Raw genomic sequence first — 19,935 nt, forward strand, 5'->3', positions numbered from 1 at the left:
ACACTATCAGTACCCACACATTTAATACAGAAGTGTTACACTCAATAAAACAGCAGATACACTATCAGTACCCACACATACAGAAGTGTTACACTCAATAAAACAGGAGATACACTATCAGTACCCACACATTTAATACAGAAATGTTACACTCAATTAAACAGGAGAGACACTATCAGTACCCACACATACAGAAGTGTTACACTCAATAAAACAGGAGATACACTATCAGTACCCACACATTTAATACAGAAGTGTTACACTCAATAAAACAGGAGAAACACTATCAGTACCCACACATACAGAAGTGTTACACTCAATAAAACAGGAGAAACACTATCAGTACCCACACATTTAATACAGAAGTGTTACACTCAATACAACAGGAGATACACTATCAGTACCCACACATACAGAAGTGTTACACTCAATAAAACAGGAGATACACCATCAGTACCCACACATACAGAAGTGTTACACTCAATAAAACAGGAGAGACACTATCAGTACCCACACATACAGAAGTGTTACACTCAATAAAACAGCAGATACACTATCAGTACCCACACATACAGAAGTGTTACACTCAATAAAACAGGAGATACACTATCAGTACCAACACATTTAATACAGAATTTACCTCAATTTAACACAGGAAGACCAATAAACAGTGATATAAACAACTCAGTCAAATACGATTCTTATCCTCATCGAAATGGAATTGAATGTCCACTTTGATTTGACACTTCTCCACGTCCCGTAACCCATCAAGTTACAAAGTGTGTACCCTCATTAAGGAGATACATATCATGTCCACACTACCGCATGTACTTAGTCAAATTTGTGAGCCTTAGATGTACCAAGCACTAAGTATTTCGATCAAAACGATTTTTAAAAGACCACAAGAATTGATTCCTCAAAAAAATGTCGACAAACCCAATTATACCAGAAGTTTATGCTCAATTAAACGGAGACAAAGTGTCAAGCATCAGAGTGTACATAAACGAATAGCTACAGACCACACTGTGTCCTTTGTGTTGATAACAATTAATACAGAAGAGATACACTCAATACAACAGGAGATACACTATCAGTACCCACACATACAGAAGTGTTACACTCAATAAAACAGGAGAGACACTATCAGTACCCACACATACAGAAGTGTTACACTCAATAAACAGGAGAGACACTATCAGTACCCACACATACAGAAGTGTTACACTCAATAAAACAGGAGATACACTATCAGTACCCACACATACAGAAGTGTTACACTCAATAAAACAGGAGAGACACTATCAGTACCCCACACATACAGAAGTGTACACTCAATAAAACAGGAGAGACACTATCAGTACCCACACATACAGAAGTGTTACACTCAAAAAAAACAGGAGAGACACTATCAGTACCCACACATACAGAAGTGTTACACTCAATAAAACAGGAGAGACACTATCAGTACCCACACATACAGAAGTGTTACACTCAATAAAACAGGAGATACACTATCAGTACCCACACATACAGAAGTGTTATACTCAATAAAACAGGAGAGACACTATCAGTACCCACACATACAGAAGTGTTACACTCAATAAAACAGGAGAGACACTATCAGTACCCACACATACAGAAGTGTTACACTCAATAAAACAGGAGAGACACTATCAGTACCCACACATACAGAAGTATTACACTCAATAAAACAGGAGATACACTATCAGTACCCACACATACAGAAGTGTTACACTCAATAAACAGGAGATACACTATCAGTACCCACACATACAGAAGTGTTACACTCAATAAAACAGGAGATACACTATCAGTACCCACACATACAGAAGTGTTACACTCAATAAAACAGGAGATACACCATCAGTACCCACACATACAGAAGTGTTACACTCAATAAAACAGGAGAGACACTATCAGTACCCACACATACAGAAGTGTTATACTCAATAAAACAGGAGAGACACTATCAGTACCCACACATACAGAAGTGTTACACTCAATAAAACAGGAGACACTATCAGTACTCACACATACAGAACTGTTACACTCAATAAAACAGGAGAGACACTATCAGTACCCACACATACAGAAGTGTTACACTCAATAAAACAGGAGAGACACTATCAGTACCCACACATACAGAAGTGTTACACTCAATAAAACAGGAGAGACACCTATCAGTACCCACACATACAGAAGTGTTACACTCAATAAAACAGGAGAGACACTATAGTACCCACACATTTAATACAGAAGTGTTACACTCAATAAAACAGGAGAGACACTATCAGTACCCACACATTTAATACAGAAGTGTTACACTCAATAAAACAGGAGAAACACTATCAGTACCCACACATACAGAAGTGTTACACTCAATAAAACAGGAGAGACACTACCAGTACCCATATAATTAATATAGAAGTGTTACACTCAATAAAACAGGAGATACACTACCAGTACCCACAAATTTAATACAGAAGTGTTACACTCAATAAAACAGGAGAGACACTATCAGTACCCACACATACAGAAGTGTTACACTCAATAAAACAGCAGATACACTATCAGTACCCACACATACAGAAGTGTTACACTCAATAAAACAGGAGATACACCATCAGTACCCACACATACAGAAGTGTTACACTCAATAAAACAGCAGATACACTATCAGTACCCACAAATACAGAAGTGTTACACTCAATAAAACAGGAGAGACACTATCAGTACCCCACCATACAGAAGTGTTACACTCAATAAAACAGGAGATACACTATCAGTACCCACACATACAGAAGTGTTACACTCAATAAAACAGGAGAGACACTATCAGTACCCACACATACAGTAGTGTTACACTCAATAAAAAGGAGATACACTATCAGTACCCACACATACAGAAGTGTTACACTCAATAAAACAGCAGATACACTATCAGTACCCACACATACAGAAGTGTTACACTCAATAAAACAGGAGATACACTATCAGTACCCACACATACAGTAGTGTTACACTCAATAAAACAGGAGATACACTATCAGTACCCACACATACAGAAGTGTTACACTCAATAAAACAGGAGAGACACTATCAGTACCCACACATACAGAAGTGTTACACTCAATAAAACAGGAGATACACTATCAGTACCCACAAATACAGAAGTGTTACACTCAATAAAACAGGAGATACACTATCAGTACCCACACATACAGAAGTGTTACACTCAATAAAACAGGAGAGACACTATCAGTACCCACACATACAGAAGTGTTACACTCAATAAAACAGGAGATACACTATCAGTACCCACACATACAGAAGTGTTACACTCAATAAAACAGGAGATACACTATCAGTACCCACACATTTAATACAGAAGTGTTACACTCAATTAAACAGGAGATACACTATCAGTACCCACACATACAGAAGTGTTACACTCAATAAAACAGGAGAGACACCATCAGTACCCACACATACAGAAGTGTTACACTCAATACAACAGGAGATACACTATCAGTACCCACACATACAGAAGTGTTACACTCAATACAACAGGAGATACACCATCAGTACCCACACATACAGAAGTGTTACACTCAATAAAACAGGAGAGACACTATCAGTACCCACACATTTAATACAGAAGTAGTTTTGTTCACTATTTTAAGATTATTTTGAGTATTAAGTATACAGGAATAGAGGGAATAAAGGGAAGGAGGTCCCACTAAACTGCAGGGGAAGCTCCTTCTAAACTTGTGAGGGGACGAAGGTCCCCTATACCCCTGACGAGGTGTCTCCCTAAACTTGTGAGGGGACGAAGGTCCCCTTTACTCCTGACGAGGTGTCTCCCTTAACTTCTGAGGGGACGAAGGTCCCCTATACTCCTGACGAGAAGGTGTCTCCCTTAACATCTCAAGGGACGAAGGTCCCCTATACTCCTGACGAGAAGGTGTCTCCCTTAACTTCTGAGGGGACGAAGGTCCCCTATACTCCTGACGAGAAGGTGTCTCCCTTAACATCTGAAGGGACGAAGGTCCCCTATACTCCTGACGAGAAGGTGTCACTAAATTCCAGAGAAGAGAGAAGAAGGTCTCCCTAAACTTCTTAGGAAAGAAAAGTCCTTCTTAATTTCTGACGAGAAGGCGAAGAGGCCCACCTAAACTCCTGAAGAGAGGGACGTCTCCCTAAGCTCATTAGGAGAGGGACGTCTCCCTAAACTCATTAGGAGAAGGACGTCTCCCTAAACTCATTAGGAGAGGGACGTCTCCCTAAACTCATTAGGAGAGGGACGTCTCCCTAAACTCATTAGGAGAAGGACGTCTCCCTAAACTCATTAGGATAGGGACGTCTCCCTAAACTCATTAGGAGAGGGACGTCTCCCTAAACTCATTAGGAGAAGGACGTCTCCCTAAACTCATTAGGAGAGGGACGTCTCCCTAAACTCATTAGGAGAGGGACGTCTCCCTAAACTCATTAGGAGAGGGACGTCTCCCTAAACTCATTAGGAGAGGGACGTCTCCCTAAACTCATTAGGAGAAGGACGTCTCCCTAAACTCATTAGGAGAAGGACGTCTCCCCTAAACTCATTAGGAGAAGGACGTCTCCCTAAACTCATTAGGAGAAGGACGTCTCCCTAAACTCATTAGGAGAAGGACGTCTCCCCTAAACTCATTAGGAGAAGGACGTCTCCCTAAACTCATGAGGAGAAGGACGTCTCCCTAAACTCATTAGGAGAGGGACGACTCCCTAAACTCATTAGGAGAAGGACGTCTCCCTAAACTCATTAGGAGAGGGACGTCTCCCTAAACTCATTAGGAGAAGGACGTCTCCCTAAACTCATTAGGAGAAGGACGTCTCCCTAAACTCATTAGGAGAAGGACGTCTCCCTAAACTCATTAGGAGAGGGACGACTCCCTAAACTCATTAGGAGAAGGACGTCTCCCTAAACTCATTAGGAGAGGGACGTCTCCCCTAAACTCATTAGGAGAAGATGGTTCCCTTAAACTTCTGAGGAGAAGTGAAACCGAGGGGAATAAGGGTGAAAATAACAGCCCAGCTCGATTTAGTTTTTTTTTCGGAACCAGTGATTACTACTCTCACACATCACATTATCGATACACATATTACAGATACGGTTGCAGTCTGACAATTAACACTTAACTATAAGATACGTACATTTAACCGGGAATAATACAATAACAAATGATGACATGGAAATATGAGATTCTGTATTTCCTTATCTATTAATTACAATATATATAACCAATTACTTTTACAAGTATTTCATTAACATGTACATAGACATGGCGAAATAGGTATATAAATAATAATGGATAATCACCTCTGTGTGGCAGAAGGCCTTTACTAATTCCCAGCTCATACAATTCTGTATATTAGAATTGAGATCTGTAAACATAAATGAAACTGATAGTCAGATATAATGATAAAAATGAACACAATCGTACCAGCCAGTGTAATGGCGGTCACTCAGGTAAACCCCGCGTACGCACGTACACATATGTCTTTTATTTAAATAGGATAAAATGCCGTACAAATAATATTGAAACTGCTCACGCCGGACAGGAAAAAAGATCAAATAAAATAGACAGATACATTAGAGTGTTAGTTGTAAATCGATTTCATGCCTCACTCTGGTCAGTCTTCACCGTTGTCTACCTATTGTCACATAAAGGTCTCGCGCGCCAACCCAACCAGCCAGTCAGATATCAGATATATCAGATATATACTGACGTCACACTTTTAGACTTGACCTCTATACTGGACATAACGTAAATATAACTTTACACAACTAGACAAATACATTCAATACATTAAATCCTGCCACAGAAGGAGTTCCCCTTAATTCCTGCCACAGAAGGAGTTCCCCTTAATTCCTGCCACAGAAGGAGTTCCCCTTAATTCCTGTCACAGAAGGAGTTCCCCTTAATTCCTGTCACAGAAGGAGTTCCCCTTAATTCCTGCCACAGAAGGAGTTCCCCTTAATTCCTGACACAGAAGGAGTTCCCCTTAATTCCTGCCACAGAAGGAGTTCCCCTAAACTCCTGAGAAGAAGACGTTCCTCCTAAATTCCTGAGGCGAAGGAGTTTTTCCCCTAAATTCCTGAGGAGAAGGAGTTTTCCCTATATTCCCGAGGGGAAGTTCCCCTTAACTGCTGTAAAGAAGGAGGTCTCCCTAAACTCCTGATGAAAAGGGAGAACCCCTAAAACTCTAAGGAGAAGGTCTCCCAAAACTTCTGAGGAGAGGAAGGGTGCCTTAACTCCGGATGAGAAAGATTTCCCCCTAAACTCCCGAGGAGATCTCTCTAAATATCTGATGAGAAGGAGGTCTCCCTTAACTACAGAGAAGGAGTTTCCCTGAAATACTGAGCAAAAGGAATTTCCTCTAAACTCCTGAGGAGAAGGAGTTAACCTAAACTCTGGAGGAGAAAGCGTTCTCCTAAACTCATGAGAGAAGGAGGTCCCTCTAAACTGCAGGGGAAAAGGAGTTCCTCCTAAACCTTCCGAGGAGACGAAGGCCCCCCCTATACTCCTGACGAGGTCTCCCTAAACATCTGAGGAAAGGAAGGTCCCACTTAACTCGTGGCGGGAAGGAGTGTCCACTTAGTTCCAGAAGAAAAAGGAGTTTAAGGAGTTAAACTTCAGACGAGAAGGAGGTCAGTCTTCCAAAACTCCCGAGGAGGAGTTCCCTAAACTCCAGAAAAGAATGAGGTCTCCCTAACCATCTAAGGAGAGGAAGGATTCCGTAACTCATGAAGAGAAGGATTCCCCCCTACACTCTTGACGTGATGGAGTTCTCTCCAAATACCTGAAGAGAAGGAGGTCTCTCTTAATTCCTGAAGAGAAAAAGGTCTTCCTAAACTTCTGAGGAAATGGAGTTTCCCCTTAACTACCGAGGTGAAGGGGCTCACCTAAACTCGTGAGGAGAAGGAGGTCTCCCTAAACTTCTGAGGAGAGGAAGGTCCCTCTAAACTCCTGACGTGAAGGAGTTTCCCCTTAATTCCCGAGAAGGAGTGTAAGGGAAAAAACTTCTGACGAAAGGAGTTTCCCTTAACTCCTCAAGAGAAGGTGTCACTAAACTTCTGAGGAGAAGAAGGTCCCCCTTTAAACTCCAGAGGAGTTCCCCTAAATTCCTGAGGAGAAAGTCTCCCTAAACTTCTGAGAAGAAGGAGGTCTCCCTTTACTCCTGACGAGAAGAAGTTCCCCCTAAATTACTGAGGAGTTCCTCTAAATCCCTCAGAAGGAGTTCCCACTAAATCCCTCAGAAGGAGTTTCCCCTAAATCCCTAAGAAGGAGTTTCCACTAAATCCCTCAGCAGGAGTTTCCCCTAAATCCCTCAGAAGGAGTTCCCACTAAATCCCTCAGAAGGAGTTTTCCCCTATATTCCCGAGGAGAAGGAGTTTTCCCTATATTTCCGAGGAGAAGGAGTTTTCCCATATATTCCCGAGGGGAAGTTCCCCTTAACTGCTGTAAAGAAGGAGGTCTCCCTAAACTCCTGATGAAAAGGGAGAACCCCTAAATCTCTAAGGAGAAGGTCTCCCAAAACTTCTGAGGAGAGGAAGGGTGCCTTAACTCATGAAGAGAAGGATTCCCCCTACCCTCTTGACGTGATGGAGTTCTCTCTAAATACCTGAAGAGAAGGAGGTATCTCTTAATTCCTGAAGAGAAGGATGTCTCTCTTAATTCCTGAAGAGAAAAAGGTCTTCCTAAACGTCTGAGGAAATGGATTTTCCCCTTAACTACCGAGGTGAAGGGGCTCACCTAAACTCGTGAGGAGAAGGAGGTCTCCCTAAATTCCTGAGAAGAAAGAAGGCTGTCTCCCTAAACTTCTGAGGAGAGGAAGGTCCCTCTAAACTCCTGACGTGAAGGAGTTTCCCCTTAATTCCCGAGGAGTGTAAGGGAAATAACTTCTGACGAAAGGAGTTTCCCTTAATTCCTCAAGAGAAGGTGTCACTAAACTTCTGAGGAGAAGAAGGTCCCCCTTTAAACTCCAGAGGAGTTCCCCTAAATTCCTGAGGAGAAAGTCTCCCTAAACTTCTGAGAAGAAGGAGGTCTCCCTTTACTCCTGACGAGAAGAAGTAACCCCTAAATTACTGAGGAGTTCCTCTAAATCCCTCAGAAGGAGTTCCCACTAAATCCCTCAGAAGGAGTTTCCCCTAAATCCCTAAGAAGGAGTTTCCACTAAATCCCTCAGCAGGAGTTTCCCCTAAATCCCTCAGAAGGAGTTCCCACTAAATCCCTCAGAAGGAGTTTCCTCTAAATCCCTAAGAAGGAGTTTCCACTAAATCCCTCAGCAGGAGTTTCCCTAAATCCCTCAGAAGGAGTTTCCTCTAAATCCCTAAGAAGGAGTTTCCACTAAATCCCTCAGCAGGAGTTTCCCCTAAATCCCTCAGAAGGAGTTTCCCCTAAATCCCTCAGAAGGAGTTTCCCCTAAATCCCTAAGAAGGAGTTTCCTCTAAATCCCTAAGAAGGAGTTTCCCCTAAATCCCTAAGAAGGAGTTTCCCCTAAATCCCTCAGGAGTTTCCCCTAAATCCCTGAGAAGGAGTTTCCCCTAAATCCCTCAGAAGGAGTTTCCCCTAAATCCCTCAGAAGGAGTTTCCCCTAAATTACTAAGGAGTTCCCCTAAATCCCTCAGAAGGAGTTTCCCCTAAATTACTGAGGAGTTCCCACTAAATCCCTCAGAAGGAGTTTCCCCTAAATCCCTCAGAAGGAGTTTCCCCTAAATCCCTCAGAAGGAGTTCCCCTAAATCCCTCAGAAGGAGTTTCCACTAAATCCCTCAGAAGGAGTTCCCCTAAAGTCTTGATAAGAAGGAGGTCTCCCTTAACTCCCTTGAGTTGACAAATTGAATATGTTACTAAGTCTTTTCCTTTCAGAAATTTTAGTCGGTTTTCTCCAGCAAAATAATTCATTCTAGACTTTTCAGTTAATCAGCAGAAGACATTTGGGTGTTTCAACTAATTGGACTCCCGTGACCTTGAAATGATATCGAGGTCATTTCGTTTTGCAAATTTTATCCTGCGTCAACCTAGAAACCAACAAGCTAAATTTGAGTCCATTTTAAAACCTGACGCCACGATACAAGATGATATAATTGACACTCTCAGTGATTGGCAAATGACTAAATTTGTGTCTGAAGAAAAGGTATCTAACCATTTTATCCTTCTGCCAAATATGATTCGATGTCTTTCGTTTTATAAGAAGTCATTTAAAGGAAAAGGTTGACGGACGGAGAGAGGGACGACGGACACCGCACCACAACATAACATCTGGGAGCAAGATGAGCGGCGAATAAATGGAGCTTAACAATGAAACAAACAATCACACTGACTTTATTAGTCGCTCAACCGAAATGCGGTAAATGTGCTGACATCCCTAAGCACTGATGACCCCTTCGTTTTCATCCTGACCCACACCGTATCATGGTTGTCGAGGTGTAAGATGACCGATGACGAAGAAGAAGCGTAGCTGTCATATGCAACCTGCATACCAATCCAATCCCCGTTCTTTACTAGGGACGTTTCAGCAGAGGATCCTTGCCCAGTCGCGCCAGTTGCCCACGAAAAAAAATAAAATCCTTCCAGAAGACACGTATATTTCCCAGTGGTCGTGTTGTAGTGAATATGGCGAGTAGGGTAATCAGCGGATACGAAATCAAACGGTACCACCTCATTGTCCTGAGAGGCGATAAAATCACTGGAAAGGATTGCGTGGAACGCAAACACTGGCATATGTCCTGCAAGGAAATACAAAAAACAGAGCTTTCATAATTTATGATGACTAATTCCTTAAACTTTGCATGCTTCATTTAAATAAACGAAAGGTTCAAGGGATTGTTCCAACGACATCAGGTATCAGAACATTTCAATACCAATCGTGTAACCCTAACCCTAACCCTAACCCTAACCCAATACCAATCGTGTAACCCTAACCCTAACCCTAACCCAATACCAATCGTGTAACCCTAACCCTAACCCAATACCAATCGTGTAACCCTAACCCTAACCCTAACCCAATACCAATCGTGTAAGGAACAGTAGAATCATCGGGAGCCTGAAGTTGGTTCCGAGTTCCGAGTTTCGAGTTCCGTTTAAGTAAAACGAAACTCGGAAACAGTTCCGAGTTCCGTTTATCTTAAACAGAACTCGGAACTCGGAACCAACTTCAGGCTCCCGATTTATCGCACAGCTGTTTCGTCCTTCTTGGACTTATCACTGATGCAATGGACCTAAATTTAATTTAAAGTGTTAGTACCAAGAGTGCGAGGTATGCAATCTACCTGGTTTCAAAAGCATATGAATTTAACGTCTTCATATGACATTGGATGTAACAGAGTCACCAAATCATAAGTCAAACATAACTGACAAGATATAGTTGTGTTTTCTAACCACCGATCAATTACCTGTTCTGATATTCCTGTCTAGATACAGAGTTCTGTCACCACTGACGAGACCGATCAATTACCTGTCCTGATATTCCTGTCTAGATACAGTAGTTCTGTCACCACTGACGACAGTGATCAATTACCTGTCCTGGTATCCCTCGCTAGAGTTGTGGCGGTCCTGTGGTGTGAATATTGCAGATCAGAAAGAGACTTTTCCAATGAAAGTCGTTCATTACGCTCCCTGGTGTATAAATTTTCCAAACGCTGGATTTTCTGGTGATTCTCTTGACTGAGGACAGACAATTGCTCGACTTTAAGTTTAAGATATTCCAAATCCTGATCTTTGTCATGCACACCATCTGAGCGAGTCTGAGTAACCAAACTGGTCAGAAATATTAAAATCAGAGAACACATTACTGCTTGGTTGAAATACGAATATTCTGTCTTGAAAACGTAGATAAGCATCGATAAACGAATGTACTATGAATGTTATACCTTATCAATTCAGGCCAAATGAACTTAACGTTTCGTTGTCGTAAGTTATATTGATAATGGCAAATGCAGACACTAAATCTATATTACATTGATTGAAATCTATATATCATGTTTGCTTCATGACTTATATAATCAGATACATATACATCATTAAAGATATCTGTGACCTGACCCAAATTTAATGTTCACTGGTTAATCCCGATCAGACGGATTATTTAATATTTTTAACCAGATATATCATTTTATGTATGTGTGACCTCACCCAGTTTAAATTTTCACAGTAAGACCCCGAGAAGATGGATTACCTAACATTGGTAAAAAAAATGCTTGGGTCAGATGACATGGCATGGTTCACGACTTATAGTACGGCTTGGATCAGATGAGTTGTCTTTGTTCACGACTTACAGTACGACTTAGTCAAGATGAGTTGAGCTGGTTCACGACTTACAGTACGACTTAGTCAAGATGAGTTGAGCTGGTTCACGACTTACAGTACAACTTAGTCAAGATGAGTTGAGCTGGTTCACGACTTACAGTACGACTTAGTCAAGATGAGTTGAGCTGGTTCACGACTTACAGTACGACTAAGTCAAGATAAGTTGAGCTGGTTCACGACTTACAGTACGACTTAGTCAAGATGAGTTGAGCTGGTTCACGACTTACAGTACGACTTAGTCAAGATGAGTTGAGCTGGTTCACGACTTACAGTACGACTTAGTCAAGATGAGTTGAGCTGGTTCACGACTTACAGTACGACTTAGTCAAGATGAGTTGAGCTGGTTCACGACTTACAGTACAACTTAGTCAAGATGAGTTGAGCTGGTTCACGACTTACAGTACGACTTAGTCAAGATGAGTTGAGCTGGTTCACGACTTACAGTACAACTTAGTCAATATGAGTTTGCATGGTTCACGACTTACAGTACAACTTAGTCAATATGAGTTTGCATGGTTCACGACTTACAGTACAACTTAGTCAAGATGAGTTGGCTTGGTTCACGACTTACAGTACAATTTAGTCAAGATGAGTTGAGCTGGTTCACGACTTACAGTACGACTTAGTCAAGATGAGTTGAGCTGGTTCACGACTTACAGTACAACTTAGTCAAGATGAGTTGAGCTGGTTCACGACTTACAGTACGACTTAGTCAAGATGAGTTGAGCTGGTTCACGACTTACAGTACGACTTAGTCAAGATGAGTTGAGCTGGTTCACGACTTACAGTACGACTTAGTCAAGATGAGTTGAGCTGGTTCACGACTTACAGTACAACTTAGTCAAGATGAGTTGAGCTGGTTCACGACTTACAGTACGACTTAGTCAAGATGAGTTGAGCTGGTTCACGACTTACAGTACAACTTAGTCAATATGAGTTTGCATGGTTCACGACTTACAGTACAACTTAGTCAATATGAGTTTGCATGGTTCACGACTTACAGTACAACTTAGTCAAGATGAGTTGGCTTGGTTCACGACTTACAGTACAACTTAGTCAAGATGAGTTGAGCTGGTTCACGACTTACAGTACGACTTAGTCAAGATGAGTTGAGCTGGTTCACGACTTACAGTACAACTTAGTCAAGATGAGTTGAGCTGGTTCACGACTTACAGTACGACTTAGTCAAGATGAGTTGAGCTGGTTCACGACTTACAGTACGACTTAGTCAAGATGAGTTGAGCTGGTTCACGACTTGGTTCAGATGAGTTGGCTTGGACTACATTCCTCCCTTTCTAATTGAGAATTTTATAATAAAATTGATCAATAAACATAACTGTAAACTGAATAGACTTTTCCCTACAAGGAACTAAAACAGTTCTATCTATAATAGAACAATGTCTCAGCAGCACTTGGTTCACGACTTACAGTACAATTTAGTCAAGATGAGTTGAGCTGGTTCACGACTTACAGTACGACTTAGTCAAGATGAGTTGAGCTGGTTCACGACTTACAGTACGACTTAGTCAAGATGAGTTGAGCTGGTTCACGACTTACAGTACGACTTAGTCAAGATGAGTTGAGCTGGTTCACGACTTACAGTACGACTTAGTCAAGATGAGTTGAGCTGGTTCACGACTTACAGTACAACTTAGTCAAGATGAGTTGAGCTGGTTCACGACTTACAGTACGACTTAGTCAAGATGAGTTGAGCTGGTTCACGACTTACAGTACGACTTAGTCAAGATGAGTTGAGCTGGTTCACGACTTACAGTACGACTTAGTCAAGATGAGTTGAGCTGGTTCACGACTTACAGTACAACTTAGTCAAGATGAGTTGAGCTGGTTCACGACTTACAGTACGACTTAGTCAAGATGAGTTGAGCTGGTTCACGACTTACAGTACAACTTAGTCAATATGAGTTTGCATGGTTCACGACTTACAGTACAACTTAGTCAATATGAGTTTGCATGGTTCACGACTTACAGTACAACTTAGTCAAGATGAGTTGGCTTGGTTCACGACTTACAGTACAATTTAGTCAAGATGAGTTGAGCTGGTTCACGACTTACAGTACGACTTAGTCAAGATGAGTTGAGCTGGTTCACGACTTACAGTACAACTTAGTCAAGATGAGTTGAGCTGGTTCACGACTTACAGTACGACTTAGTCAAGATGACTTGAGCTGGTTCACGACTTACAGTACGACTTAGTCAAGATGAGTTGAGCTGGTTCACGACTTGGTTCAGATGAGTTGGCTTGGACTACATTCCTCCCTTTCTAATTGAGAATTTTATAATAAAATTGATCAATAAACATAACTGTAAACTGAATAGACTTTTCCCTACAAGGAACTAAAACAGTTCTATCTATAATAGAACAATGTCTCAGCAGCACTTAACTTTACTGAACACATAAACAATTAACTCACACAATAACTTGTTAACAATGTTCACAGATCCAGTGTTTAGAAGCTCGTCGTTCCCGGACTTAACATCGTCTCTCTGGTTGGGGAGCCACGACACTCAGCGCGGTCTCACTAGCTTTAGGTTCTGCAATGACCTTGGGAACATTTGGTGAAACACAAGTGGTTTGTCCTCAATATGAATATTCGGCTGTTCAATCACGATTGGTTTGTCTTCAATTGAAATATTTGTTGGGGGACTCGTGATCGGTTGGTCATCATGTTGAAATGGTTCAACAAATTCCTCACCAATAGCTAGAATATAGTCAACATGCACATACCTCATTCTACCAATACGTATCAAGCATGTCAATGGCCCAAGTCGTTTCACCACAGACCCCATCATCCACTTTCCCTTCCCTCCACGGGAGCTCCGAACACGTACCGACTGGTTACGCCAGAATGTCTGTACTCGAACACGGCCCTTGTCGTGATGCCTTTTCTGTGACTCCTGTTGAAGGCCCACTTGTTTTCCTAAATCGGGTTTTAGCAAACTGAGTTTGGTACGAAGTTGCCTCTTCAGGAACAGCTCTGCAGGCGAGACCCCTGTCACCGTATGGGGTGTTACACGATATGGTATCAAAAAGGTTGGCCAGTCTGTTTGATAGAGACTTATCTCCGTTCAAGCCTTGTTTTAACAATTTTCGTTTAAATATTTGGACACTGCGCTCAGCAGCCCCATTAGAAGCTGGGTGGTAGGGCGCCGCCAATGTGTGTTTTACACCATTTTGCCTCATAAACGATTCAAACTCTGACGATATGAACTGTGGTCCGTTGTCGGACACTATCTCCTCGGGGAAACCATATGATGCAAACAGTGAAGGCCAGACCTCGATGGTCTTTGTCGATGTAGTTGTTGTCATATCCACACACTCCAACCACGTTGAGTTACTATCAATAAGGAATCAAGAACTTTTGCTGGTCCTTCTCTGCAAAATCAATATGGATACGCTGCCATACACGTGTTGGCCAACTCAATGAATGGAGTGGGGCTGTCACAGGGAGAGTCCGTACCGACTGACACACTCTACAAGCGCTAACTTTCTGTTCAATTTCTTGATCGAGTCCTGGCCACCATAGGTAGCTCCGAGCTAACGCTTTCATCCTACATATACCTATATGTTGATCGTGAAGATCTGCGAGTTATTCGTTATCTGTTTGCGGGCGGAATGATAATACGGAGACCCCACAGGATACACCCCTGCTCTGTTGACAACTGCTCTCGGCGTTGAAAGTAGGGTTGGAGCTCAGCGTCTGTTACACTGTTGGGTAATCCTCTCAGAGTGATATTAAGTTCGCGCGACAAAATCGGATCTTACAGTGTTGCTCGACTTATATCTTCGGCTACTACCGGAAGTTCATCTACATGCGAGAATTGAAAAATGTTGGCCTCTTCGGGCTCTACCTTTCCTTGAACCGGTAATCTCGAGAATGCGTTAGCATTGCCTTGTGACGCTGACTTCCGGTACACGATATCATATTGGTATGCAGACACAACTAACGCCCAGCATTGCATGCGGGCCGCTGCTAGCGATGGTACTCCAATTTTTGGTCCTAAGATGATCCGTGACGAGTGTAAACCTAAGACCATACAGATATTTATGAAACTTCTTCACACCAAATATAAGTGCTAAGTCCTCTTTTTCCAGTTGGGCATAGTTCATTTCGCTCGGATCCAGTGTGCGCGAAACAAATGCAATTGGTCTTTCCTCGCCATTGTACATTATGTGCGATATAACAGCACCCAATCCGTAGGCAGATGCGCCACATGCTAGTTTGAATGGTTTGTTCCATCATAATGTACTAGCATAGGTGTTCTCGGAAAGCCTTTCCTTATACTTCTGGAACGCTTGTCTCACATTCACAGGTCCATTTCCATGGCTGTTTTGTTTTCTGTAAGAGTTCATGCATTGGTTGCAAGATCGTTGACAAGCTGGGAAAATATGACCCATAATAATTCAGTAGCCCCAAAAATGACTTCAACTCTGTCACATTTGTTGGGCTGGGTGCTTTCCCTAATGGCTTCTACCTTCGCTGACGTTGGGTGTGAACCTTCTCGGTTGATCATATGACACATGTATTCTACCTCATCCTCCATGACCTTACACTTGTCAGCCTGTAAACGAATGCTATGATTGTCCAGGGCTTATCTTCCGCTGTTGCGAGATGTTTCACCTTGGTAGGAGCGGTAATGAGTATGTCATCAATCCTACACAGGATGTTATCCAAATTCTGTAAGATCTGTTCCATGACTGCATGGAAAATGGCAGGAGCTGAGGACACTCCAAACGGCAACTTTTGATATCGATACAACCCCAGATGGGTGTTGATAGTCGGGTACTGTTCTGAATCATTGTTCAACAGTAACTGTTGATAAGCTTGTGACAGATCAAGTTTAGTAACCTGTTCTCCCACTGCTAACTGTGCAAACATGTCGTCAACATTTGGTAGTGGGTACTGCTGCTCATCCAGACACTGATTGACAGTAACTTTGAAGTCACCACACAACCGTATAGACTTATCAGACTTTGGAACTATCACGATGGACGTTGCCCAGTCACTGCGGTCTACTTTGCTGATAATCCCTGTGGTTCTAATCGGTTCAGTTCCTTCTCGAGAAACTCTCTTAAGCGCGAATGGTATTGGCCAGGCTTTACAGAATATCGGTTTTGCGTTTTGATCTAAGTGTATCTGAGCCCTAAAATGTTTGATTTTTTCCACATCTTTTTCGAACAAACGACTGTACTTTGACTTTAACTCCTTCACTCTGACTGACGGACGACTGGTAGCTTCTTTTGAATCTGTGAGAACACTGAAAATTTCTTTCCAATTAAGCTTGATAGTTTTCAACCAATTTTGGCCAAGCAAGGAAGGCTTGCCTCCCCTTGCTATAATCAAAGGTAAAGTCACATGTTGATCTCCATACCCCATTGGTATATCAACCCTCCCCAACAACTCCACTTTGTCACCACTGTAGGTTTTCAACTGTACTGAAGTTGATTGTAAGAGTAAATTAGTCAATTTTTGTTCAGCTTCTCCGATATTATACTCACAGCTGCCCCAGTATATAATTCATCTTTAAAGAGTCCCCATCCAACTCCACATTGACTTGATATTCAGATGTCGAGCCGCGTTTTGTTGACATTCCCAAGTCTAGGTCACTTCATGCCCCTTTGACCTCTTGTACATACTTTGCATTGACAGTTTGATCGATGACCTCTGTCATTAACTTTTAGCAACTGTAAGAATGTTGATCTTCCGATTGCGATTAATCCATATTGCTGTTTACTTAAGAGATTATCATTTTTGAGATGGGTAAGTATTCCTTCCCTAACAATTTTCTCCGTCGTTTTTGCATAGTACACTTACTGGCCTATAATTCACGGACATTTTCTGGTCCCCCTTTTTGCGTATTGCAGTTACCTGACCATCCTTCTCAGCTGTAAGGAAGTTCTGCAGCTGGGGCCGCGGTGGCCGAGTGGTTAAGGTGTCCCGACACTTTAACACTAGCCCTCCACCTCTGGGTTGCGAGTTCGAAACCTACGTGGGGCAGTTGCCAGGTACTGACCGTAGGCCGGTGGTTTTTCTCCGGGTACTCCGGCTTTCCTCCACCTCCAAAACCTGGCACGTCCTTAAATGACCCTGGCTGTTAATAGGACGTTAAACAAAAACAAACAAACAAAAGCTCTGCAGCTAAAGAGTTGAAAAAGAAGGGCGTCTAGTATATCAGTAGTTTCCTTAAGTAGTTTCGAATGAATACTGTCTGGTCCAGGTGATTTTTAAGTTCTTGTAGCCCTGACATTTCAGTAGTAATGCATGGACTCTTACGGTAAATTCTTTACTCTTTATGCAGCTTACTAAGAATTCAATGGAGGGGTTCACAGGATACATATAATACAAAGCTTTCTACTAGGGATGGACAGATTCACTATATACACCAACTTTACTAAGTGGTGGTAAAAAAAGCATGGAGATAGAGACAATTGTTGATCTCAAATCTTGAATCGGCGACAGATTTATTTAAGTCACTTTCGTGTTCTTCATGTAGTGGGCGCATAAACAACCCTGGATTCTGTATGGATAACCACACTATTCACCTCTGACATGCTGCAGGTACAACGTTTTGTATACAACGTTGATGGGATGTTAATCTAAACTGCTTTCAATAATCACACAAAACATCAGTAAATGGATAAATCCATATTTCTGTTTATTCAACCCAACATTCATATTTCACCAGTACATAAGACTAGATTATTTATTTGTGAAAACACATACTAAACTAATACACTGCCTAAATGTTCTACCATTATCAATCTAATCTAACTCAGAAATAGGAGAAACAAAGACAAGAGGCCCACAGGGTCTGCAGCACTCACCTGGATATTTAAGTAATTATGGCAAAATGCTCTAATTTAAGTCATATTTCAAACATTTTCCTTCTTTTGAGCTGTCTCTCCAAACAATGGGTCAAACTACAGGTGGACCAAATCCTATCCCTAGGGTAGCCACACCCTTTGTTTATACAGGCTTACATCTCCTTTGCCCAATAATGCTCAAGACCAAATTTCATCAAAATCCATTCAAGTGTTGAGAACTAGTAGGGATTTAAAGGAAATGTTGACGGATGCCAAAGGATTAAGTCGAGATCAATTTAAAATACTGCTGAAGTGACTTGGACATTTCATGATGCATAATAATGCAGGTATATATTGAACACAGGTACAAATACGACAGGAAAATTCAAATCTTTACCTTGGAATCAACAACACATAGTGCATTTTATCTATTTTGTTCATAATTAGATACGTAACATAGTAACACAAATGCTGAAGGAAGACAATTTTATGACTCCTGCGCTTGAATTCACGATCTACTGCACTTAATTGCCTAGCAAGAAATAGCAGCTTATACCACTATGCCATAATGATGTGGATATGGCCCTAGGTCTGTTTTTTTGTTTCCCGGGAAACACAAATTGACACAGGTACTAAAGTATATAGGGAGTGTGGAACATGTTGACATGAAATATCATCAACCTTGTCAAAACAATATTAAGATGTATAAGGATCAAAACCATGTTCCTCATCAAGGATGGCATTTCTTATAAATGCCCTAAACATTTTTTTCATTATCACTTCGTTTTTTTCTCATTAACATTTTTTTAAGATTATGACAATTGTTATATCCTTTGATGCTGCAGGAAAAATTACATGAACTGGGTTCTCCATCTTCACATTTCTTAATTTTATCTCCTATAAACCATTGGCACAGAGAATGGAAAACATCTTTTACTCCAGGGTTAAAATCATTACAATATAAAATTATGCACAAAATAAGTGCTAAATCACATATACCTTAAATAATGGAATGACTTCTCATTTTAATTCACTATCACAAGTCTGAATCACACATTTGAGTAAACAACATAAGGTGTTTTTAGGTGGATTACATATACACTGTATATAACTATACTGAACTCATCCAAATATGACAAACCTCAAATTACTTAATTTTGCAAAAACACATGTCAAATATATATGAAGAATATATTACTTACAACAGAAATAACTACAATCATTCATGTTTTCAAAAGATATCTTCACCTTATTTGCTTCCTACTTTTTAACAAGAGATCCCAGACGGATCTTTGTGCCAAGCATTGAATGAACATTATTGGTTCTCTATTTTCCCCCTCTTTCCATTTCAATCATTTAATAACAATGGGAATCAACAAAGGAAAGTCTAAGAACTAGCAAATTTCAACTAACCCTAACTGTCAAAAACAAAAATAGATCCCTGTCAGCCATTTTGTTTCAAATCCATCTCAAAATTAATTAGCACAACTGGGATGGGGACCAAGAGGAAGATACAAATCAAGTTTAAGAAATATCATTTCCAATACTTCTGAAGAAACACATACAAAAAATATAACTTGACAAAGGTCCATACAGTACTTTCTGAACAAGAGCTGTTGGAAATCAGCATAGCTCGTCTCGCAAATGTTTGTCAATAAATAATTAAAATATATTAATTGGAATGGTTTGGCAAATTGCAATAATAATATTTATATTGTATACTTGATCAGATTGTGTTTTGTGAA

At 41.1% G+C, this 19,935-nt stretch overlaps 2 protein-coding genes across 2 annotated transcripts; both read right to left on the reverse strand.

The window, feature by feature from the left end:
* Positions 1-9,366: 9,366 nt before the first annotated feature.
* On the reverse strand, positions 9,367-11,202 carry LOC117326819 (complement C1q-like protein 2). The gene is made up of 2 exons (XM_033883555.1): positions 10,580-11,202; positions 9,367-9,788 (listed from the first exon to the last, which is right to left on the reverse strand). The coding sequence occupies exons 1-2, from the start codon at positions 10,899-10,901 to the stop codon at positions 9,388-9,390; spliced, it is 723 nt and encodes a 240-aa protein (XP_033739446.1). The 5' UTR covers positions 10,902-11,202; the 3' UTR covers positions 9,367-9,387.
* A 4,712-nt stretch (positions 11,203-15,914) lies between these two features.
* On the reverse strand, positions 15,915-16,763 carry LOC117326697 (uncharacterized protein K02A2.6-like). Its single transcript, XM_033883418.1, has one exon. The coding sequence runs from the start codon at positions 16,761-16,763 to the stop codon at positions 15,915-15,917; it is 849 nt and encodes a 282-aa protein (XP_033739309.1).
* Positions 16,764-19,935: the final 3,172 nt, after the last annotated feature.

This window comes from Pecten maximus, chromosome 5 (genome assembly GCF_902652985.1).
Source record: "Pecten maximus chromosome 5, xPecMax1.1, whole genome shotgun sequence".
Lineage (NCBI taxonomy): Eukaryota > Metazoa > Mollusca > Bivalvia > Pectinida > Pectinidae > Pecten > Pecten maximus.

Excerpts from the sequence above, each read along its gene's own strand:
- LOC117326697 (XM_033883418.1), bottom strand. The coding sequence starts at position 16,763 with ATGGGGTATGGAGATCAACATGTGACTTTACCTTTGATTATAGCAAGG.
- LOC117326819 (XM_033883555.1), bottom strand. The coding sequence starts at position 10,901 with ATGCTTATCTACGTTTTCAAGACAGAATATTCGTATTTCAACCAAGCA. Across the intron at positions 9,789-10,579 it reads AGCGAGGGATACCAGGACAG|GACATATGCCAGTGTTTGCG; the intron begins GTAATTGATCAC and ends ATTTCCTTGCAG.